The sequence below is a fragment of the Malania oleifera genome, chromosome 5 (assembly GCF_029873635.1).
Source record: "Malania oleifera isolate guangnan ecotype guangnan chromosome 5, ASM2987363v1, whole genome shotgun sequence".
NCBI lineage: Eukaryota > Viridiplantae > Streptophyta > Magnoliopsida > Santalales > Ximeniaceae > Malania > Malania oleifera.
This window is the reverse complement of record NC_080421.1, coordinates 101,529,598-101,549,971: the sequence shown is the minus strand read 5'-3', so window position 1 is coordinate 101,549,971 and position 20,374 is coordinate 101,529,598. Positions and strand designations below refer to the sequence as shown.

The following is a 20,374-nucleotide window of genomic DNA, read 5'->3' as shown; positions in this document are numbered from 1 at the left end:
TTTCATTACAGTTCAGTTGCTATTTTTAAAAGTATCTTTAACTTAGTTGTCACACACTAGTAATAACATATTTCCACTTATTGAGCGTCGACTCATCTCATTACTTTACCATTTTTCAGGTGAGCCAGTTAGACGAGCAGATCAGGCTCGCGGATAATAGTAGTTAGATCACCCTGGTTATAGGGTGAGTTTTTGTCAGAGCTGTGTATTTGTGAGTAGATGATCTAGAGGTGTTTTTTTGTATGACTGTAGTCTGTATACACTAAATTTTGGTGTTGTTTAGTATATATATGTGAATGGCTGCATGGTTTGTGTTTCCTTTGCTTAGGTATGGATGTAAATGTACAGATATATTTATATAGATAGAAAAAAAAATGTATGAATTTTGAGGGTGTTACATCACATATACATCATGTGCTTTTATAGCTATTTAAAAAAACAAAAAAAAAATTCCCATAAGTTTCTATCATCTTTTTCTTTCTCAAAATATTCTTACTTACTAAATTTATAGCTCCCTCTCTCTCTCTCTCTCTCTACATCTGGCCTCATAAATTTTTTTTTATTTTTTAAAACTCATTTCCCCTTTTTACGAGCCTTTAAAAATCTCAATTTAAATGACTTTCATTAAAATAATTTTTTTAATTAGGTCCCAACTCAACAACTTTCCATCACTTTCTTTCTCAATACTTTTATATTATAATATTAATTTAAATTATTAGTTCATACTTTAATCTTTGATTTATATTTACATCCACTAAAAGTATAAAATTAATTTTAATTTATTTTGTTAAAAATATGAATATATATATATATATATATATATATATATATATATATCATGTTACATTTCTATTTATATATGTAATATACATTAAAAGTATGATAAGTGATTGGAATTGTTTCTAAAATATTTTATACAATAAAATATTATACAATTTTTTCCACTAAAATTATAGAATTAATTTTAGTTTATATTATTCAATATATATATATATATATATATATCTTTGACATTTATGTTTATATAATTAATTTTTTTTTTTAAATAAGTTGAAAGGGATGTATCAATTAATATCGCTACCTCAGGAGTTCAGTAAGGATTTTTTTTTTTTAATCTAAAAAGAATCAGGAAATATTTTTGCAAAAAAAAAAAAAAAAAAAGTCAAAAGGATTGTATCGATGAATATTAGTAACTCAAGAGTTCGGTAAGAATGTTTATGAGTTTAATTAGTCTCGTATAAATTGTATATATTTTTAAAAGTGGTGGCTTGGGTGTAAACCATAAACCCCTTTTACCATTTAAAAGAAATTAAGAATGAGAAAGTTTAAAATAAAAATTATTTTATTATTCCTTAAAAATAAGGATACAGCACTCAGAAGCTTCCACAAATTTCCTAACTGGGACTACTAAAATAGCACTTCAACAGTGATCGTCACACTGGATAAAAACCCATAACATCTTGACCGCCCGATACATCTGGACCCAAGCCACCAACAAATTCTCAGCCGTCCAATTTTTAAAAGGTTATCGATCGATCAGTGCTTGTGCTTGAGGAGCATATTTCTGAGGTCGACGACGTCGATCTCGTCGGCGAGATTTTCCGGCCGGTAGTAACCGGTGACGGGATCTGGGACCCAAGAAGATGTCGCCTTCCCCGTCTGTTCTCCTTGTTTGTTGACCACCGCACCGCTCCTTCCTGCTGCTGCTCCTCCTCCTCCTCCCGCCGCGGTCGCCGCAACGCCTTGCACCGCCGCTGCAGCATAACCCCGCCTAGATATACCCAAAGTGCATGAATGAATAATATTCGCAAAAACCATATAACCTTAAAAACTCGAGGATATAATAAAAAGGAAGAATTGCATGGAATGGGGTGATGGATTGGCTGCCACGTTAACTTTTATTTATATATTTATTCACCCTGTTTTCTCAGCGACCAAACAGGGATGAGTTTGAGCGAGCATGATTTTGAGCGTTAGTGCTTAGTCGTTAGTATACCTGTTAACAGGGAGGGAAATATGATCGGCGACGAGAGTAGGGAGAGGCTTAGCGTTGGAGAAGAAGCGAGCCATTTCGATCGAAGATTAATGCTAAAGCTTCTCTTCACCAACTTTAATTTCTGGAGAAAATCTTCCACAGCAGCGAGAGAAAACTCTACCCAACTGTAACCCTCTCTCTGTCTATTGGAGAGGGAGAGCTGCCGCCTTTATATAGAGAGCAGAGCCCTTTGCTCAGAAAATTAGAACAGTTTTCAGCGGCGCTTAAAAGAAAGAAAGAGAACAAGGGCGGATTATTTCGTAGGACACGAGGACTTTCTTTTGCAACAATTTGACTTCGCTTTTACGACGACTTTCCGGAAGAACCATGATTTATTTATTAAGGCTTTCCTTTTTTCCTCGTTACTTTGATTAGCTTTGATCATCCCCTGTGTTTTATTTAATTTACTTTGTAAAGAGTGAATGATGACTGCTGCCTAGGAATTTTTAATAATTTTATATAAAAAATACATTTTAAAATTTATTTTTATTACATTTTTATTAAAAATAAGATTTTATTTTAACATAATTAACTTTTTTTTAGAAATATCAACTGCGTATAAAATTAATTTTTATTCATTGATTTTGTATAATTAAATTTTTTTAAAAAAATTTTCATGATAATCAAATAAAAAAACAAGAATTTTTATTTTTGTTTCTTTTTTCAATAAATCCAATTTTAAACAGGATGTGTCTAAATTTACAGCAAATATTTATGAAAAATTATTCTTTCTTACACCAAAAATATAAATAAATTTCAGACATTAATGTGATCAAGATGTACATTATTGATATGATAACATCTTATAATTGGTGATTCTCAATCATATATGCATTCTCAATTATAAAGATATATTCTTTTTTTAGCTGCATTTTTAATTATTATTTAAAAAAAATCAAAAGGACAGCTCAATGATATGGTAGATAGAGGATTAGTATATTATTTGAATAATGCATCTCATGTGTATGTGTGTATGCATAAGTATAGATGAATGGCCAGCACACTTCATAAAAATTGTTATTTTCAAAATGTCAAAAATTGTTGTATTAGTTGTTAATTGATAAACAAAGATAGATAATTTATTTTAATATGGAAAGTGAATACGTTGGTTTTGACCAGTAATTAATTGGATATTTTTACAACTAAAATAGTTAGTCTCAAACATAAAAATATTGAGTCCATAATTTTCATGTCCAAAGATTATCGTATCTGTTAGAGCGCATGTTTGCCTTTTTAAGTGGCACACATAACACATCTTGTTTTATTTGAAAATACTATTATCTAAATTATTATAATTATTATTTTATTCAAAAAATCAAATATGGGAGATGATATTTTACAGTAACTACTTGATATACTAAGACTAAGACTAAGATTAAGTCGTTGGTTTGAAATTCAAATGAAAGATTTTGAATCTGATTTGAAATTCAAATGAGAGATTTTGAAAACTCACAATACCTTGATGGTAGGAAATGTGAGAGGAAATCTCTCAGTGGATGGGGTTTTAACCAGTCTATAAATAGGGCATGTGAGCTTACGATGATATAGCACTTACCAAAAACCCTACTCCTTCTACACTTCTGAAACATAGTGAGAGTAAAGCGAATTCCCAAATCTCTTTCTCTATTTCTCATAGTTCTCTTTCTTATTTCAGATCCCTTTCTTGAAAACTTGAGTAGTTATGGCTAGAGGTCAGATCACTATTCTCTTCCGCTTGTAAACAATTGTTTATTTGTAGTTTCTGAAATTATGCTTTCATTGGTGGTATCAGAGCCAACTCCATACCATATTGCTTAGTTTCTATTATTCTAAAATCACATGAAATTATTTTTCAAGAAATTGATTTTGATATTATAGTATTAATTTCTATAATGAAATTTACTCGGCATGCACTATTCTTAAATATGCAAACTCGATTTATGTATTATGCTTATTTTACCAATCTCACGGCATGTTTTTCTTTCCAAAGAGAGATTTTCTTTTTAATTGGTTTGTTCACTGAGTGGTCTTGGTTTTATGGGATAGTTTTTGTGTTAAGTTTTCGTGTAACAGTGAAGTCACCGTTAGGAAGTGAAGCCGCGTCGAATCAGGAGGCAAGGAAGGGCTGGCGGCACTAGGGTTTCCTGAGCGCCAAAGAGGGTTGAAAGGGCATGGGTTGTGTCGTTTAGCCCTAGGGTATTGGGTCGTGGGCTACATCCAGCCCATTGAGGAGACGAGCCTTATTAAAGCTCACAGGTCGTGGGATTTGGGCCTAGCCTAGTTCAGTAAACAAACCAGTTAGGTTTATAAAGCCTGAGCCATAGGTCAAATAGGTCGGCCCACTCTAAGGTCTAACCCAATAAAATGTGCATGGGAGACTCTACCAACCTAACCCGTACTCGTACTCGACCCGCGCATCTAGACAAAGCTTGGCCCGATTTAGTGAACTGGTGGACCAAACCAGTTGACCATTGACCAGACCGGACCGGTCAACCCTTTGACTAGTCAAACAAAAAAATTACGCATAAATATTTAATGCATGTCATATATGCATTTATTAATTTTTATTGGCCTATAATTGTGATTATTATTTGTGCATTTATTAAATTTTTATGTAAATGCCAATATATGTCTTTATTAATTAGGCTTATTTTTGTTAAAATTGTATTTTATTTCATGTACATCAATATTGAAATACATGACTATATAAGCCTTAATTAAATTAATAGACTGTTTGCTGTGGGGTATGGATGTGTACATCTAAGGAGATGTACAACTACATATTATCACAGTATGTGACCCACGTAGGGCAACTACATATTATCACAGTACGTAGCCCACATAGGACTACTGCGTACTATCTCAGTATGTGATCCACATAGGACTACTGCGTACTATCCAGTACGTGACCCACATAGGACAACTACGTACTTCACTGTACATGACCAAAATAGGGCAGCTGCATATTATCACAGTACGTGGCCCATGTAGGACTACTGCGTACTATCTTAGTACGTGGCCCACATAGGACTAATGCGTACTACCCAGTACATGGCCCACATAGGACAGTTGCATACTTCACTATACGTTTACACTCACAACAGACAGTATTCACCCAAACAGGCAATATTCACAACTAGACAGTATTCACCACTAACAGTATTCACAAACGGACAGTATCCCTAACCAATCAGTATTCACAACCAAGCAGTACTCACATCTAGACTGCACTAACAAGCAAACAGTATTCATAACCATATAGTATTTACAACCAGTTAATTAAGAAGGATTATTATCATGTCACATGGTTTCCAATTATGATTTATAATCAAAATCATTATTTTCAATTGCCTAAACTGTTCAGAAAATCATACTATAATTATACGATTCCTATACTCAAAAATAACCTATTCAAATTTAATAAAAAACCTGGTATAATTTATTCTCCTTACCTGTTCCTCGAAATTTTACTCAAATCAAACGAAAAACGAAACCTTGTATTCCAAAAATCTTAACTTAATCAGTTCAATCCCAGAATATTCATCATTTAACATTTCCTAGGCCCACACACTCCCAATAATTAATTTAATATTTAAAATATCTTACTTACCCTAATTTTGGAGTGGTGCCCAAGAACTCCAAATCAAGTTTCTGCTCCAGTTAACTTGGAGAGAATCGCCCTAGGAGCCTCGTGGTGGTTTCTGATCATCCAATTGAGCTAAATCCAGGCCAGAATCGAAAAGAGAAGGGGAAGGAACCTTAGCTCTAGAGAGAGAGTGAGAGAGGAGAGAAAATTTTACACTAAAATGGATCAAGGGCCTCTTTATAAACTGGCGTTCGTTGACGAGTCTAAAAGGTTTATTGATGAACCCAAGAAGAACATTCGTCGACGAGAACATCTGGTTCGTCGATGAATCCATTAAATCTGAATTTTCCTGGCTCTCGGTATCTCTTTGTCGACGAGCGCAGGGCACTCGTCAACAAAGCCCTATTGTGCTGCCTTGAAATGTTCTTCCTTTCCTTTATTTATTTCCCCTTTTTCTTTTATTTATTTTTCTTTTATTTTCTAGGTTCGGGTTATTAAACTTTGAGCTCATTAATCTTCACCTTCCATCTCATTTCTCCTCATCAGTTCAAATGGTAGCTCCTATATCATCCACACCATCCATCAGTCTTTGGCATTCTCGCCTTGGTCATGCGTCTGTTGGTTGCCTCCAAACTTTAGTGTCTAGTGGAAATTTGGGACTTGTTAATCAAGAACAATTTGATTGTCTTCCTTGTCAACTTACAGAACAATCGACATTGCCATTTTACAAAAGTGACTCTTTTTCTTCTGCACCATGTGACTTAATTCACTCTAATGTTTGGGATCCATCTCCCACTGCTACTATGGGAGGCTCTCGATATTTTGTCATTTTTATTGACGATTACTCCCATTTCACCTTGATCTTTCTTATGTGTAATCGATTTGAATTACCCTAGTTATACTTTGATTTTGCTACCTTGGTCAAAACACAATTTTTATTGAATATCAAAGTATTTCGTGCAGACAATGCGGCTGAATACACAAACTCTCGTGTCTTTAATTTTCTTCACCAACATGGCTCTCTTTCTCAGCGTTCATGTCCCAGTACCGCTCAACAAAATGGGCGTGTTAAGCACAAACTCCGAGACATTCTCAATACCGTTCATGCTTTTCTTATATCTAGTTCGTGTCTTGAACGTTTTTGGGGTGAAGTTTCTATTATAGTTGTTTACACCAAGAACTGTGTGCCTTCTCCCATCATTAGGAATTAATCAACCTTTGAGCGTCTTTATGGTTGCCCTCCCGACTATAACACTCTTATGGTTCTGCATGTTTTGTTCTCCTTCAACCTCATAAGCGTACCAAATTGGAAACTAGATCTCGCTTATGTTGTTTCTTGGGGTACGGTGTTGAACACAAAGGCTACAAATGTTGGGATCCTCACTCCAAACGTCTCAAAGTGTCACGTCATATTATTTTCTAGGAACACAAGATGTTTTCCTCCATATCCAAATTTCAACTCTCGCACACCAACACCTCTCAACTCTTCACCGATCTCTCCACAAATATTTTTCCCGATACTCTTGAGACAAGCTTTTCTTTTGAGTCACCTTCCTCGGTAACACATCCACCTAACATGTCTTCAGATACTCCACCTGAGTCTGAGTTAACTTCCCCAGCAACACATCCACCTAACATGTCTCCAGATACTCCACCTGAGTCATCTATCTTGCCTACTTCTGAGCAACTTGTCTCTACTGATGGATTCGCTCCAATAGCTTCTGATCTTCCTCCTTGACGAAGTGACCGGGTAAAAACTCCTTCTGTTCATCTTCATGACTTTGTTTTTTCCACTACTTTTACTCAGCATGAACCTCAGTCTTGTCGTGAAGCTAGTTCTAACCCTCTTTGGCAGAAAGCAATAGATGAGGAACTACAGGCACTTGAAAACACTCACACTTGGGATCTTGTGGACCTGCCAACTGGTAAACATGCTCTGGGATGCAAGTGGGTTTACAAAATAAAAACTCACTCTGATGGGTCTATTGAGCAGTACAAAGCTCGCTTGGTAGCAAAAGGGTTTACCTAAGAGTATGGGATCAACTATGAGGAGACCATTGCTCCGGCTGCTTGTCTCACTTTAGTCCGCAGTTTAATTGTAATTGCCGCTATTCGTCGCCGGGGTCTATTTCAGATGGATGTGAAGAATGCCTTTCTTCATGGTGAGCTCATTGAAGAAGTGTATATGTGTCCTCCTCTTGGTTCTCATCATCTTCCACATCAAGTCTGCAAACTTCATTGGGCTCTGTATGGTCTCATGGAAGCTCCTCGAGCTTGGTTTGCCAAGTTTAGTACCATTTTTGGAGATTTTGGATTCACTTCCAGGTCGCATGATTTCGCCCTTTTCATCCGCAAATCAAACAATGGGACTATACTTCTTCTCCTCTATGTTGATGATATGATCATCACTGGCAATGATGCATCTGGAATTTTAGCTCTCAAGACCCATCTTAGCCAACATGTCGAGATGAAAGATCTTGGGAAGCTTAGTTACTTTTTGGGACTTGAGATCTCTTCTAACTCTAAAGGATATTATCTTTCTCAAGCCAAATATGCTTCAGACCTTCTTACTTGAGTAGGACTCATAGATAGTAAGACATGCACCACTCCTCTCGAGCTCAACTCAAAACTCGCTCCTATGGATGGTACACCTTTAGATGACCCCACCCTATTTCTCCAATTGGTTGGGAGTCTTGTTTATCTTACAGTGACTCGCCCGGACATCTCTTGTGTCGTCCATATTGTCAGTCAATTTCTCTCTGCTCCTCGTACACCCCATTATGCAGTAGTGCTTCACATTCTCATGTACATCAAGGGGACCTTTTTTCATGGTCTCCATTTCTCTACCCACTCTTCACTTGAGCTTCATGCCTACTCAGATGCAGATTGGGCAGGTGACCCTAGTACTGATCGTAGATCCACCACTGGCTAGTGCTTCTTCATTGGCGACTCTCTTATTTCTTGGTGCAGCAAGAAGCAAATAGTCGTCGCCTGTTCAAGCACAGAAGCTGAGTATCGTGCTCTTGCTGATACAACTCAGGAAATTCTTTGGCTTCGCTGGTTACTTGAAGACATGGGCGTCACTTATTCTACTGCTACTATCATCAACTGCAATAATCAAAGTGCTATCCAAATTGCTCACAATGATGTATTCCATGAATGCACAAAAGACATTGAGATTGATTGTCATTTTGTGCGTCATCATCTCACCCGTGGCACCATTAGACTATTATCAGTTTCTTCTGCCAATCAAACTGCAGATATCTTTACTAAGACGCATCCTCCTGGGCACCTTCAGAATTTAGTTTCCAAAAATCAAATTGGTCTCCATTTTGGCACCTTGAGTTTGAGGGGGGCTATTAATGTATATTGTTAATGTATATAACACTTGTCCCACATTGACTTGATAAACAAATCTCTCCCTTAGAATAGACTACAAATAGCATACCCCTCTTATATACAAATCACACCATCTCTCTCTCTCTCTCTCTCTCTCTCTCTCTCTCTCTCTCTCTCTCTCTCTCTCTCTTCCATTTCTTTTCTTTATGCACTTTTCCATCTCTTATCTATATGAAGAGTTATTTATTGCCTATAATATATTTTTTCGTCTTATTTATTTCATAACATAATTATCTCACTTGCCCAATTAACACATAAAAATTGGACAATCTAATCTAAAGTTTATTTGTTTTTTCCAAAATATTATTGGCTTATAGACAAGTTTGACTAGGCCTCAACAAAAAGAACTTATCTAACTAACAAAAAAAATTAAAGAAGGGATAACTTTTTTTCCTTAGAAGACTTTGTAAATGGTTTATTTGGAGACTTGTATTGATATTATGCATCTCAAATTCAAATCTTGTTAAAAAAAAAAAAAGTGAACGAAAATAAGATTTAAAAAATTTTAAATCCACTACCTCATGTACGTCTGTGGTCCAAGTCGGATAAGAGAGAGAGAGAGAGAGAGAGAGAGAGAGAGAGAGAGAGAGAGAGAGAGAGAGAGAGAGAGAGATGGATGATGGTTATATAGAGCTCAATGAAGCAGTTGGAGTGGTGGCAACGGAGACGGTCTACGTACATGCATGCATGCATACGCATATGCATGTGCATACATATGCATGGCGTTTCTCTTTTAATCAAACTGCCAAATGACAAGAGAATCACGCTTTCTTCTTGGTTTCCTAGCTAGCTAGCAGTGAGAAGAGAATCACGCTTTCTCCTTGGTTTCCTAGCTGCCTAGCTAGGTTCTGCATCAGCAGCATCCGCATTTACATGCCTGCCTCCCTACCCTACCTTGAAATTTTAAATTACTCTCTCTCTCTCTCTCTCTCTCTAAATTCAGTTTTCTACTAGAAATGAAGCTTTGTCTGGGCGAGTGCCCATGGAGACCTGTTTCCAACGGGACCCAAACTTTTTTCTCCACTGCTATGATGGTGAACCAAACTTTCTCCAACTTCAACGTTCAGAGTCTCCTCTAATATATATCCGGAATTACCATGGGAGGCGACTTTTAACACTTAGTATTGCATCATAATGTTGAAAGTAGTGCAATAGCTGAAATTTTGGATTATTAATAATTTTATATATATATATATATATATATATATAAAGCAAAAGATACTTACATCTTTTAAGATTTAATAAAAAAATTTAAAATACTTTTAAAATTTTAAAAATATCACTTACCTTTTTGAAATTTATTAAAAGGGTGAAGGCTTCTTCTATTTATTAAACTTCAAAGGACGTCAATACCTTTTATCATAATATTTATTTATATATATATTCAACCATACATAAAGTTCAAACAATTAATTAAGCTAATAGGAATTGGAATATGTTCTCTTCCAATCTTTATTTTAGTTATATAGAATATATATATATAAAGACTACTTGAAGAGGGTATACTAATTTCACGCAATAGACCAATTTCACAAAAAGACTACTTGAAGAGGAATAGCTAAAAGTAGAATGACAATTGCCTAAAAGGATGAGAGAGTCAAAGTGGAGCTGCAATGTACTAAAAGCTACCCCTCAAAAAGTTGCTTAGAGTCTAGTTGTTTCTTTTTTGAAAAAAAAAAATGTATCAATAAGTTCACAGTATAAGTGTTGATAAGCTAAAATAATTTAGAATGCATAAAGTTGAGTATATTGTTCGTGAAGAATGATGATATGTTATGTTCCAAAATTTACACAAATATTTATAAAATAAATTAGAAGAGTATATAACCCTAATGAGTCAATTCACTTATTACCAATTTATTTAAAATTAAATGCATACCGAGTTCTTAATATATACTTAGGTTACATTTGATTTGCAGAATATCTATTTATAGGAAGAATACTCATAATATAAAGATTTAATAGCTTACAAAATATGTTGCTATTGTAAAGAAATTGACTATACACAATTTTTTTTGTTTGTACATAAGATGTAATAGGCAAGTTGGAAGACTTTTAAAATTTCACCATAAGAACCATAGGAATGTCTATTCCTATTTCAATCAAGTAGGTGATTTTGGATTAGCTCCTGAGATTTCGGATTGTTTTAACTATCCGGGTGAACATAGGTTAGGCTAATTAGCTACATGCTAGCCACTCAATGAAGAGTAGGATCTTCCTTCAATGTGACAAGTTGTTGCATTAGCCATGTTTGACCATGTGACCAAGATTCGTGAAGGCTCCCAACTTTCATGAGAGCTACTCAAGTCAATCACATATTGACCACATGAAGAAGATTTTCCTTTCATGAGAGCACGTCAAATTTAGGACATGCACTAACCCCATTAGTGAGAATCCTTGTAAATCCTCCTCCATTGACCCATGAGATTTTCCTTGATTGTAGGAGATGTCACACAAATCTGTTTTGATCTTCCAAATGTTACACAAAATCCTCCTTCATTGATCCATGGGATCCTCCTTAATTGTAGGAGATGTCACACAATATGTTTTGATTTTCCTCCTTGATTGTAGGAGATGTTACACAGATATGCTTTGATTATTTTCTTTAATGTAGTTGTGTAATCGGATTGTACACTTGAACACTGTTATAAATAGAAATACTCACCCACGTAAAAGTATGTGGTGCATTGCAAAATCTTTTATGGTATCAGAGCCCTCACGGATGGTCCGTGACAAGTCTCTGGATGGTAGGATCGTTGTCACATTAGCGATATGCTCCTTTTAAGCGGAGTCAATTCCATTCTGCGACATGGTCGGTGATGTCACACTAACATCCAAGGCCACATGTCTCCTCTTGATTTCAAAAAAAAAAAAAAAAAAATCAAACATCGTTTGCTGCCATGTGTCATCGTCAATGGTTGACACTTAGCAATTTGACAAGTGGTAGTCCATCATCTCCCACCTCTGCCTCTTCCTTGAATCAAGTGAATCTGGTTCAAACCAATTGAATTGGTCTGACTTTCCTGGGCCACCCATTTTTAAAAATTTTATTAATTTATTTTTAATTCAAAAATAGGAAAAAAAGTTTTAAAAAATAAAATTATGAAAAAATATTAAAAATTTATTTGTATAATTTTTTACTCAAGGTAAAAAAATAAAATAAAATAAAATTACCAAACAAATAAAATGGAGAAAATTCTTTTAAAATCTTAAAAATTGTAGAAAATTCTTGGAAAATTCAAAGAGAACTCTAGAAGAAAATTTTGGAGTTTGGTGAATGTTTTGGAGATCATTTTTTCTTAAATTTGGTGCATTTTTTATGATCATTTTATATTTGTATATATCATGTTTTGTGTGCACGTGCATGTGTGCATCCTGATGATAAAATAAAGGATAAAGAGATATTTCAAACCTCACCTATAACAATTTTGAGGGAGTTTATCTAATAAGACCCCCTTCTATGGAGGTTTTATTAGGCATTCCTAAATCGTACTTAATTTTGCATTCTCTTTTGAAACTTCAATATTCATGGGATTATTTAGGAATTAATTAAGGACCATCTAATTCAATTTGAGCTAATTCGCAGTTAATTAGGTATCGTTCGTAAAATGAGTGTGTAGGGGGTGCTAATACCTTCCCCTCGCATAAGTATACTCTCTCAATCTTCAGTTTTGGTATAAGTAGACCGAGATTACTGGTTCATTGGGCTTAGGATTAGTCTAAAATCGAATCAACAAGTAGTAATTAGGTAAGCTAACCACACCTAAAAAAATAACAGGTTAGTAGCTATTCCATCAAACTATCAATATTATTATCACCCCTCGTCATTTTGGACCATTCTCTAAAACGTTACAACAATATTTTTACAAATTTTATTTATTTTTATTTTCAATAATTATATTACTCCTATATAAGTAGAAATTTCATAAAATAATGTAACCCTATTACTTTAGAGAATTATCATGCAATACCAAACACAAAGTGCAAAAGTCACATTCCTTGCGTAACTAACCTTCCTTTCTTTCTTTCTTTCTTTTTTTTTTTTTTTTTTTTTTTTTTTGTCTTTTTCAAAAAGGACTCTTACGAGTTTCCCAATTCAACTTCTCTTTTCATTGGGTCAACCCAAAACTCATTACCAATTTTTTCCCACCTGCCAAACAAAAAATAATACTATCAATTTCTTTTACTTACTTTTTATGGTCTCTTTTAAAATTAAGAAGGGCTTCTTCTTGTCCCCTATGACCCTATCCAAATGCGTGTCATGTTCAAACACCCTCTGCGAGGATTCTTCGTGTATATTGCAGATGCAAGATGCATAATGCAAACACAAAAATGATTGAGGCTTTGGCAGTGAGTACTAAGGAAGAAGAGTAGAGATAGATTGATGTGCACATGGGGGATGGAGACAAGAGGGATTGATGCCTAGCTTGCATGTCCCTCTAACCACATCATGCCAGCCTGAACAATAGTTTATGGGTTCTCCTCTTCATTTTGATTTTGATTTTTTATGTATTGCTTAATTTTTTGCAATCTATATATTTATAGAGGATGAGCAAACAACCCCACTCCCATTCTATCTAATCCCCAGCCCCCACTCAATAACTTATTCACTTACGATTTATTTATTGAATTATCAAGAAAACGTAAGTAAACGGCAATATTTACACTTAGATTTTTACTTACGATTTGCTTACTGAATTATCAAGGATGCGTTGGCAATATTTTCGTGCCCTAGTTTGTTAAAGTCTAGTGGGTTCGAAGAACTTGCCTAAATTGAAGTTCTGGGTCATAAAAAAAATTAGAAATAAAAGAATATGGATTGAGTAATATGCGATTATAACTATCGATATTGTAGTATTTTAAAAAGTCTTAAAGCGCCTATTGTCCTCGTTGACGTGTGATTTTTATAAATTGTTCAGAGGGTATTAATAACGGGCATATTTATATGCCCTATCAATTGGGGCTCTCTATGTCATTGTGAGGGTTATGACTATTGCTTGAGCATTGTAAAAGGGTCTCACAATCCACTTTTTCTTTTATTTTCTTTAACATTATCGTTTAGGAATTTACAAAGACAAAAATTGAGTATTAATTTTTACATCAACACCTAATTGTTAATTCAAAATTGAATTTTGAACCTCTTACCTAAGATAGAATAATGTGGTGAGCTATTGGACACAGAACCCGAATCTATCTTAATTCTATGCTTGGCAAAAAGATCAAATTTTAAGTGTTTAATTTGAATTTATGTGTATTTGAACAAAATGCAGTCCAAAAATATGTTAGGTTTCATTTAGATCTATACAAATTTAAATTCAAAGTTCAAAATTCATCCTCCTACACTACATGATCTAAAATTTACATTTCTAAGTTTTATTTAATTGTATTTGTATTTACATCAAATAAACTCATAGAAAGAAATAACTATCATTGAAATTAGGATAACTTCCCAAGAGGGGAGTGAATTGGGATTTTAAAAACTTTCTTTTAATTTCTTTTAAGAATAGTTAACTTCTTTTATTATTTAACCAATTCTTTGACTTGTTTGTTTAATTTGTCAAACACACAATAACTTGGTTTCTTTTATATAATCAACAACACAACTAATTAAACATTCAATCTTCAACCACACTATCCAAACCAATCAAACACAATTGGAAAGCAAAACAACCAAGCCAAGATTAAGATAACCACAACACTATTTCAATTAATGAAAGCATTCAAGATTCAGTACTCTTGGAATATAAACACACTCCAATCAATATCAAACTTTAAACAATTTAACTTTCAGTTTTTGTTTGGTTTGCAGTCCTGTAGTGAATTTGAATTAAACCCTGTATTAATGAATTTGCTTCTTCAATATGATGTTCAATATAAAATTCAATCACTCTTTCCAAATATTTAGATAAACTCTTGGTAAATTTATCTTTGAGAGTTTAACTAAGTAACGTACTCCCGTATAGTTTCCGCAAAGTAAGGTTTAACCAACGTACTCCCTTTTAGTTTCCGCAATCCCAAATCAAAATTGAACCTTAAGTTTAACTTCCAAATTACGTAATTTGTATGTTTATCAATTAAACCATCCACGCAATTGTATATGTACTAAAAGTAAAGAGTAAGGGAAAGAGAGAGGAACAAAAGATTTTACGAGGTTCAGCTTCAACATAGCCTACGTCCTCGCCCTTGGCAAACCACCAAAGGGTTCCACTATTGCAGTTCCTTTACCGGGCGGAACAAAACCTTTACACACTCCTTCAGTATGCTAGAACCCGCCTCTCCAAACGATGTTCCCTCGTTCGATCACTCCTTAATTAGTTTAGAGTCCGTCTCTCTAAGCAATATCCCCTTGCTTAGCCAACAATCCGAACACCTCGAATCGTCCAAGAACTACACAAAATATGAAGAAAATACTACAAAATACTTTCAAAACAGAGTAGATTAGTACAATTTCAACTCTAGGTACTTCAATAATTTAAATACCACAAAGAAATAGAATTGAAACTCAAAAGTAGAATTCACCAAGGGTTCCTTTGTGATTTGAGAAAATTCAATATGAGAACCTTGGGTTGGTATTTCAACAGCAATTCGGATGATCTCTCTTCAGCAAGAGTTTGAGCAATTCAAAGCTTTGAAAGAGGTTGAGAGATTTGATATAAGTGTGTTGTGTAATTGTTTGTCTATTTGAAATCTTGAGATTAAAGAAATATTTATAGGCATTCTAGATTAGTTTCCTTATTCCCCAAGTGACTTTTAGTGTTTCCCAAGTTTTTACAACGTTCATATAACTAATTTTTGAAATCTTCCCGTTGGAGTTTAAAAAATAAAACCCGTGAAGTCAGTCGGCTGGACAGGCAACTGAGTGGTTCAAAAAACACAGGATCAGTCGACTGGACAGGCGACTGACACCATTTTGTCTCCCAGAAATTAATTCCAGAAATTGTCAGTCAGCTGGTGAGACACAGTTCATTTTAGGTCAGTCGGCTGGGTGATTTTGCCTTTGTTAAGTCAGTCGGCTGGACAGACCATTGACTGGATTTTCTTTTTGGTTTTTTTAATTATAGTCTTGCTTTCATGGTTTAATCTTTCATAAAATATTTCCAAGGTTTTGAAATAGGTTTATTAAGTCCATATTTGTCCCTAAAGAGTTCCAACAATATTTTAAAAGATATTTAAATATTAACGCACTTACATAAAGACTTCTAAACTTTTTGTTATTCTTGAAAACTTTGAGTCTCCATGCTTTGGTATTTTCATCTTCAAGCTTTAAGATACTTCAAGCTTTTCATTGAGTTCTTTTTTATCTTTAAGCTTTGGTCTTTTGATGCTTGACGTTTTGAAGAAACTTTCAGTTGATTTGTTTTTAATTTCCAAGCTTGTATCCATGTCAAATATGAGTTATGAGATTATATATACCTGAAATAGAATCACTTAACAACACACATGTTAAACCATCTACATTTTTTATCATCAAAATAAGATTGAAAAACCTAGTTAGGCTAACAATCATTCACACTAACTTTTCAATTTCTACTAGTGTAAATGACGTTTTTCACAATTTAAAAAAAAAAAAAAAAAATTGTGAAGGAGGTTTATTACTCACTAGATTATTTTATCAATCTTCTTGGACTATAAAAGGATTTCAATGAAAATTTTTTGTTATTGGTTTTTTCTTAAGCATCATTAGAGTCGGTTGGTAATGAACTTTCTAAAGGGAGCATTTCGCTAGACTTTATCCTGTTTGTCCTTCTAAAATTATTTTTCTAAGTATTTATTATCTTATGAGAATTTTTTTTGTTAAGGAGTTCATTCATGTAAATTTAAAAAAAAAAATTATGATTGTATTTGACATAATATGGTGTTGGAAATGGTGTAATCCCAAGCGGGGGTGAATTGGGTATTAAAAATTTCTTCTATATTGAACTCACTTCGCAGCCATTATATCACAACTTAGGGTCTATCTAAGCATTCCCAATTAATCAAGTATGCAAATATTTAAGCCAAATAAGACATTCTCGGTAAATTAAATACTTGCATACAATCACCACGTCATATCCCATTTAATCTTCAAAGCGTGTATGTGAAAATGATTAAGTAATGAAAGTAAATATACATGTAAGACGCATATTCATTTAAATAAAGGGCATGTATGCAAAAGTAATGACAGCGATAAATGAACAAGCATACATGTAAGGAAATTAAAGTGCACGAATTTAAACGAGATAGAGAAAGAGAAACACACGATATTTGTTATCGAAATTCGACCAAACCAGCCTACATCCCCTCCTTGGGTATACCCCCCAAGGATTACACTATCCCTGTTCACTTAAACAGGCGGAGCAGAAGCCGTTACAACATTTCCTTCAGGGGCTGGGTAAACCCCCAACTCAATTACAAGGTTGAGCCCAACTTGTCTCCCTTACGGGGCGGAGACTCCCCTATTCAATTTACCGAGCTGAACCCAACCAGTTTCACTTACGGGGCTGAGACTCTCCAATTCAATTCCAGGCTAAACCCAATCGGTACAATAAAAATCATTTTTATACATATAACATGCTTAAAAAAATAAGTTGGGATGTACACATTTAAGCTCATAAAATGCACACTCTAATATAATATGAGTTAAGCTCAGTAGAGAAAGGGTATTTTCTCAAAACAACATTTTCAATATTTGAGAAATGATGTGTATGATAAAATAGTCAAAGATGTGACCTTATTAAAATTTTCTCCCAAAAATATATTTCAATACAAGTATAGGAGAGCTTAGGGTTTGTTCTTTGAATAGTTTTTACACAAATAAAAAAAAAAATATATATATATATATATATATATATATATGATAAATACGTTCTCCAATAAAGATTTTTGCAAATAAAAATGTTTGGAGAGTCTGGGATTTTAAGCTCAAGAATATTTATGCAATAAATAAAATTAAAAACAAATGCCCAAACAAAATACTCTCTTTAAAAAATATTTCAAAAAATATAACAAAGAGAGTTGGAGAGTGATAAATTTAATCCCAAAATGATTTTTGAAATAAAAGAGTATGTGGGGGAACTTTGATTAAGTAAAAAATTTGTGAGAAAAAATTTGCTAATCAAAGTTGTTATTTAAGCAAATGAAATGGATATTTATTGAATTTTTGAAAATTATGACCATTAGGGACACGATCAGTATTTTCAAATTTGTTTAAAAATTAATGGCGTTTAACCGCTGAAAATTTGAAACACCTAAGAGATTCGGTCAACCCAAGCAAGGTTTGGTCAACTGACCATCCAAGCTCGGTTGATCGAGCACAAGGCCAAACGGTTGAGCTCTCATAATGAATTTGAATTAGAAACGGGTTCGGTTGACCAGGGAAGCTAGAGAGTTGACCATCGTAAGGCGATTTGAAACCCTTCATGAGTTTAGTCGACCATGGCAAGAGATCGGTTGACCATACATGAGGTTCGTTCGACCAAAGTGTTTTTTAACCATAAGTTTGGTCGACCAAGTAGGTGGAAAAGTAAATTTTTATGATTCGGTTAACCAAAGAAGATTAGTTTAAAACAGGGTCGGTCAACCGAGCTATGGTCAACATTTTGACTCTAGGGCAAATAGTGGTTCGGTTGACTGAGTTGATTATAACTAGAGGTTCCAGTCGCCCGAACATTTAAATTAAGCCCAAAAATCTAACGTCAGTCGACCAAGTCTTTGTAAGCCCTAATTTGACTATAAAGTTATATTAAAAACCTTTGTAAGATTTTATCTTTTTATGAAAATGTTTTGTATGAAGTGTAGGTGCCCTAAGGTCAGTTTACGGTTATTTGAGCATTCAATCCATATCATGCAGATGCATGCATTATTACATATCAAAGTGTGAAAACCAAATGCAATTACAATTGAAATAAAAAATGTCTTCTTTCTTATTTGCTCTTCTCTTTATGAAATATGTCAATATGATGTGAGCTTTAAGTCCTTTCTGGCTTCCATCTTCCTCTTTTGTGTGTGCATTTTGAATTGTAAACATGTTCAAAACACTAGGCACATATATAAGATACTTGTATTTGTCAACAAAACATAGATCGAACTCAAAATGTAACGCCCCAACCTAAGTCTATCAAGGAGTACTGCGTCTCTCCTCCTCCACATAGACCAGACAACAGGAGGCGGGCCTTATCAGACTAATGACTAGCCTCACAGACCAATATGTGTCATTTTTAGTGTATTTTGTCCGTACACACTTCCTGAGAAAACTTCCCAAAATGTCACCCATCCCAAAATTACTCCAAGCCAACCACGCTTAATCGTGGAATTCTTATGAGAAGGCTCCCAAAAAGAAATGTGTACCTTGTTGATTTGGGTAATAACATCTAATCCTTTTTTAAGCCTTTCTTCGACGAGGTATCACATTCTCCCCCACTTACAGAACACAACGTCCTTGTTGCGAACCCACATTTCCAAACCCAGGCGATGTGAGTTTCATCACACTTCCGGCTGGATAATGTCTTTGATACTTTTTTGTAACGCCCCAATCTGGGTCTACCAAAGAGTACTGCGTTTCTCCTCCTCCTCTTGGACCAGACAATAGGGGGCAAGTCTTATCGGATTAATGACTAGCTCCACAGACCAACACATGTCCTTTTCAGTATGTTTGTTCTCACTCACACACTTCCTTAGAAAACTTTCCAAAAGGTCACACATCCCAAGATTACTCCAAGTCAAGCACATTTAATCATGAAATTCTTATAGGAAGACTCCCGAAAAGAAATGTGCATCTTATTGATATGGGTGGTAATATTTAATCCTTTTTTGAGCCTTTAGTTCATGAGGTATCACACAAAAAGCCAACACATGACTATTATGATGTTATTGTAACAAGATGAATTATTATAATACAAGACAAAAGAAATTTACCTTTCATGGAGTTTCACAAAAATATATATCTTTTTTCAGTAAAGCTTAAGGAAGGTTTGTGGAAGTCTTCAAATTTAAAATTTCAAGGAAGGTTTCTGAAAGTTTTAAAACATCAAGAGAGATCAGTGTCTTTTTCTCAAATTTAAGAAGATGAAAATATCTTTCATAATATTACATATACCTTTTACTAGAATTTTCGATGATAATCATAATTATGACCATTTACAAAAAATAAAATATTCATTATCAAATTTTTAAAAAAAAATAGATATAATTAAATGATAAAAATATATTAGTAATTTTTATTTAGATATTAATTAATTGATTCAAATTAAACAATTATATTCTGATATACCCTCAAAAATAGAAAAGAATTAAGTTTATAATTTAAATAATCAAATATCTCATTCACACAAGGCTTAGGCATCTCACTTACAACAATTATTCTTAATAATTGTTGTAAGTGAGATGCCTAAGCATTG

General features: G+C 34.1%; 1 protein-coding gene and 1 pseudogene across 1 annotated transcript; one reads left to right on the top strand and one right to left on the bottom strand.

Annotated features, from left to right (window-relative positions):
* Nucleotides 1-1,326: 1,326 nt before the first annotated feature.
* LOC131155573 (protein SENESCENCE-ASSOCIATED GENE 21, mitochondrial-like) lies at nt 1,327-2,231 on the bottom strand. Its single transcript, XM_058108798.1, has 2 exons — nt 1,997-2,231; nt 1,327-1,771 (listed from the first exon to the last, which is right to left on the bottom strand). Exons 1-2 carry the CDS (start codon nt 2,068-2,070, stop codon nt 1,537-1,539), a joined length of 309 nt encoding a protein of 102 aa, XP_057964781.1. The 5' UTR covers nt 2,071-2,231; the 3' UTR covers nt 1,327-1,536.
* Nucleotides 2,232-7,734: 5,503 nt separating this feature from the next.
* Nucleotides 7,735-8,976, top strand: LOC131156071 (uncharacterized mitochondrial protein AtMg00810-like; annotated as a pseudogene).
* Nucleotides 8,977-20,374: the final 11,398 nt, after the last annotated feature.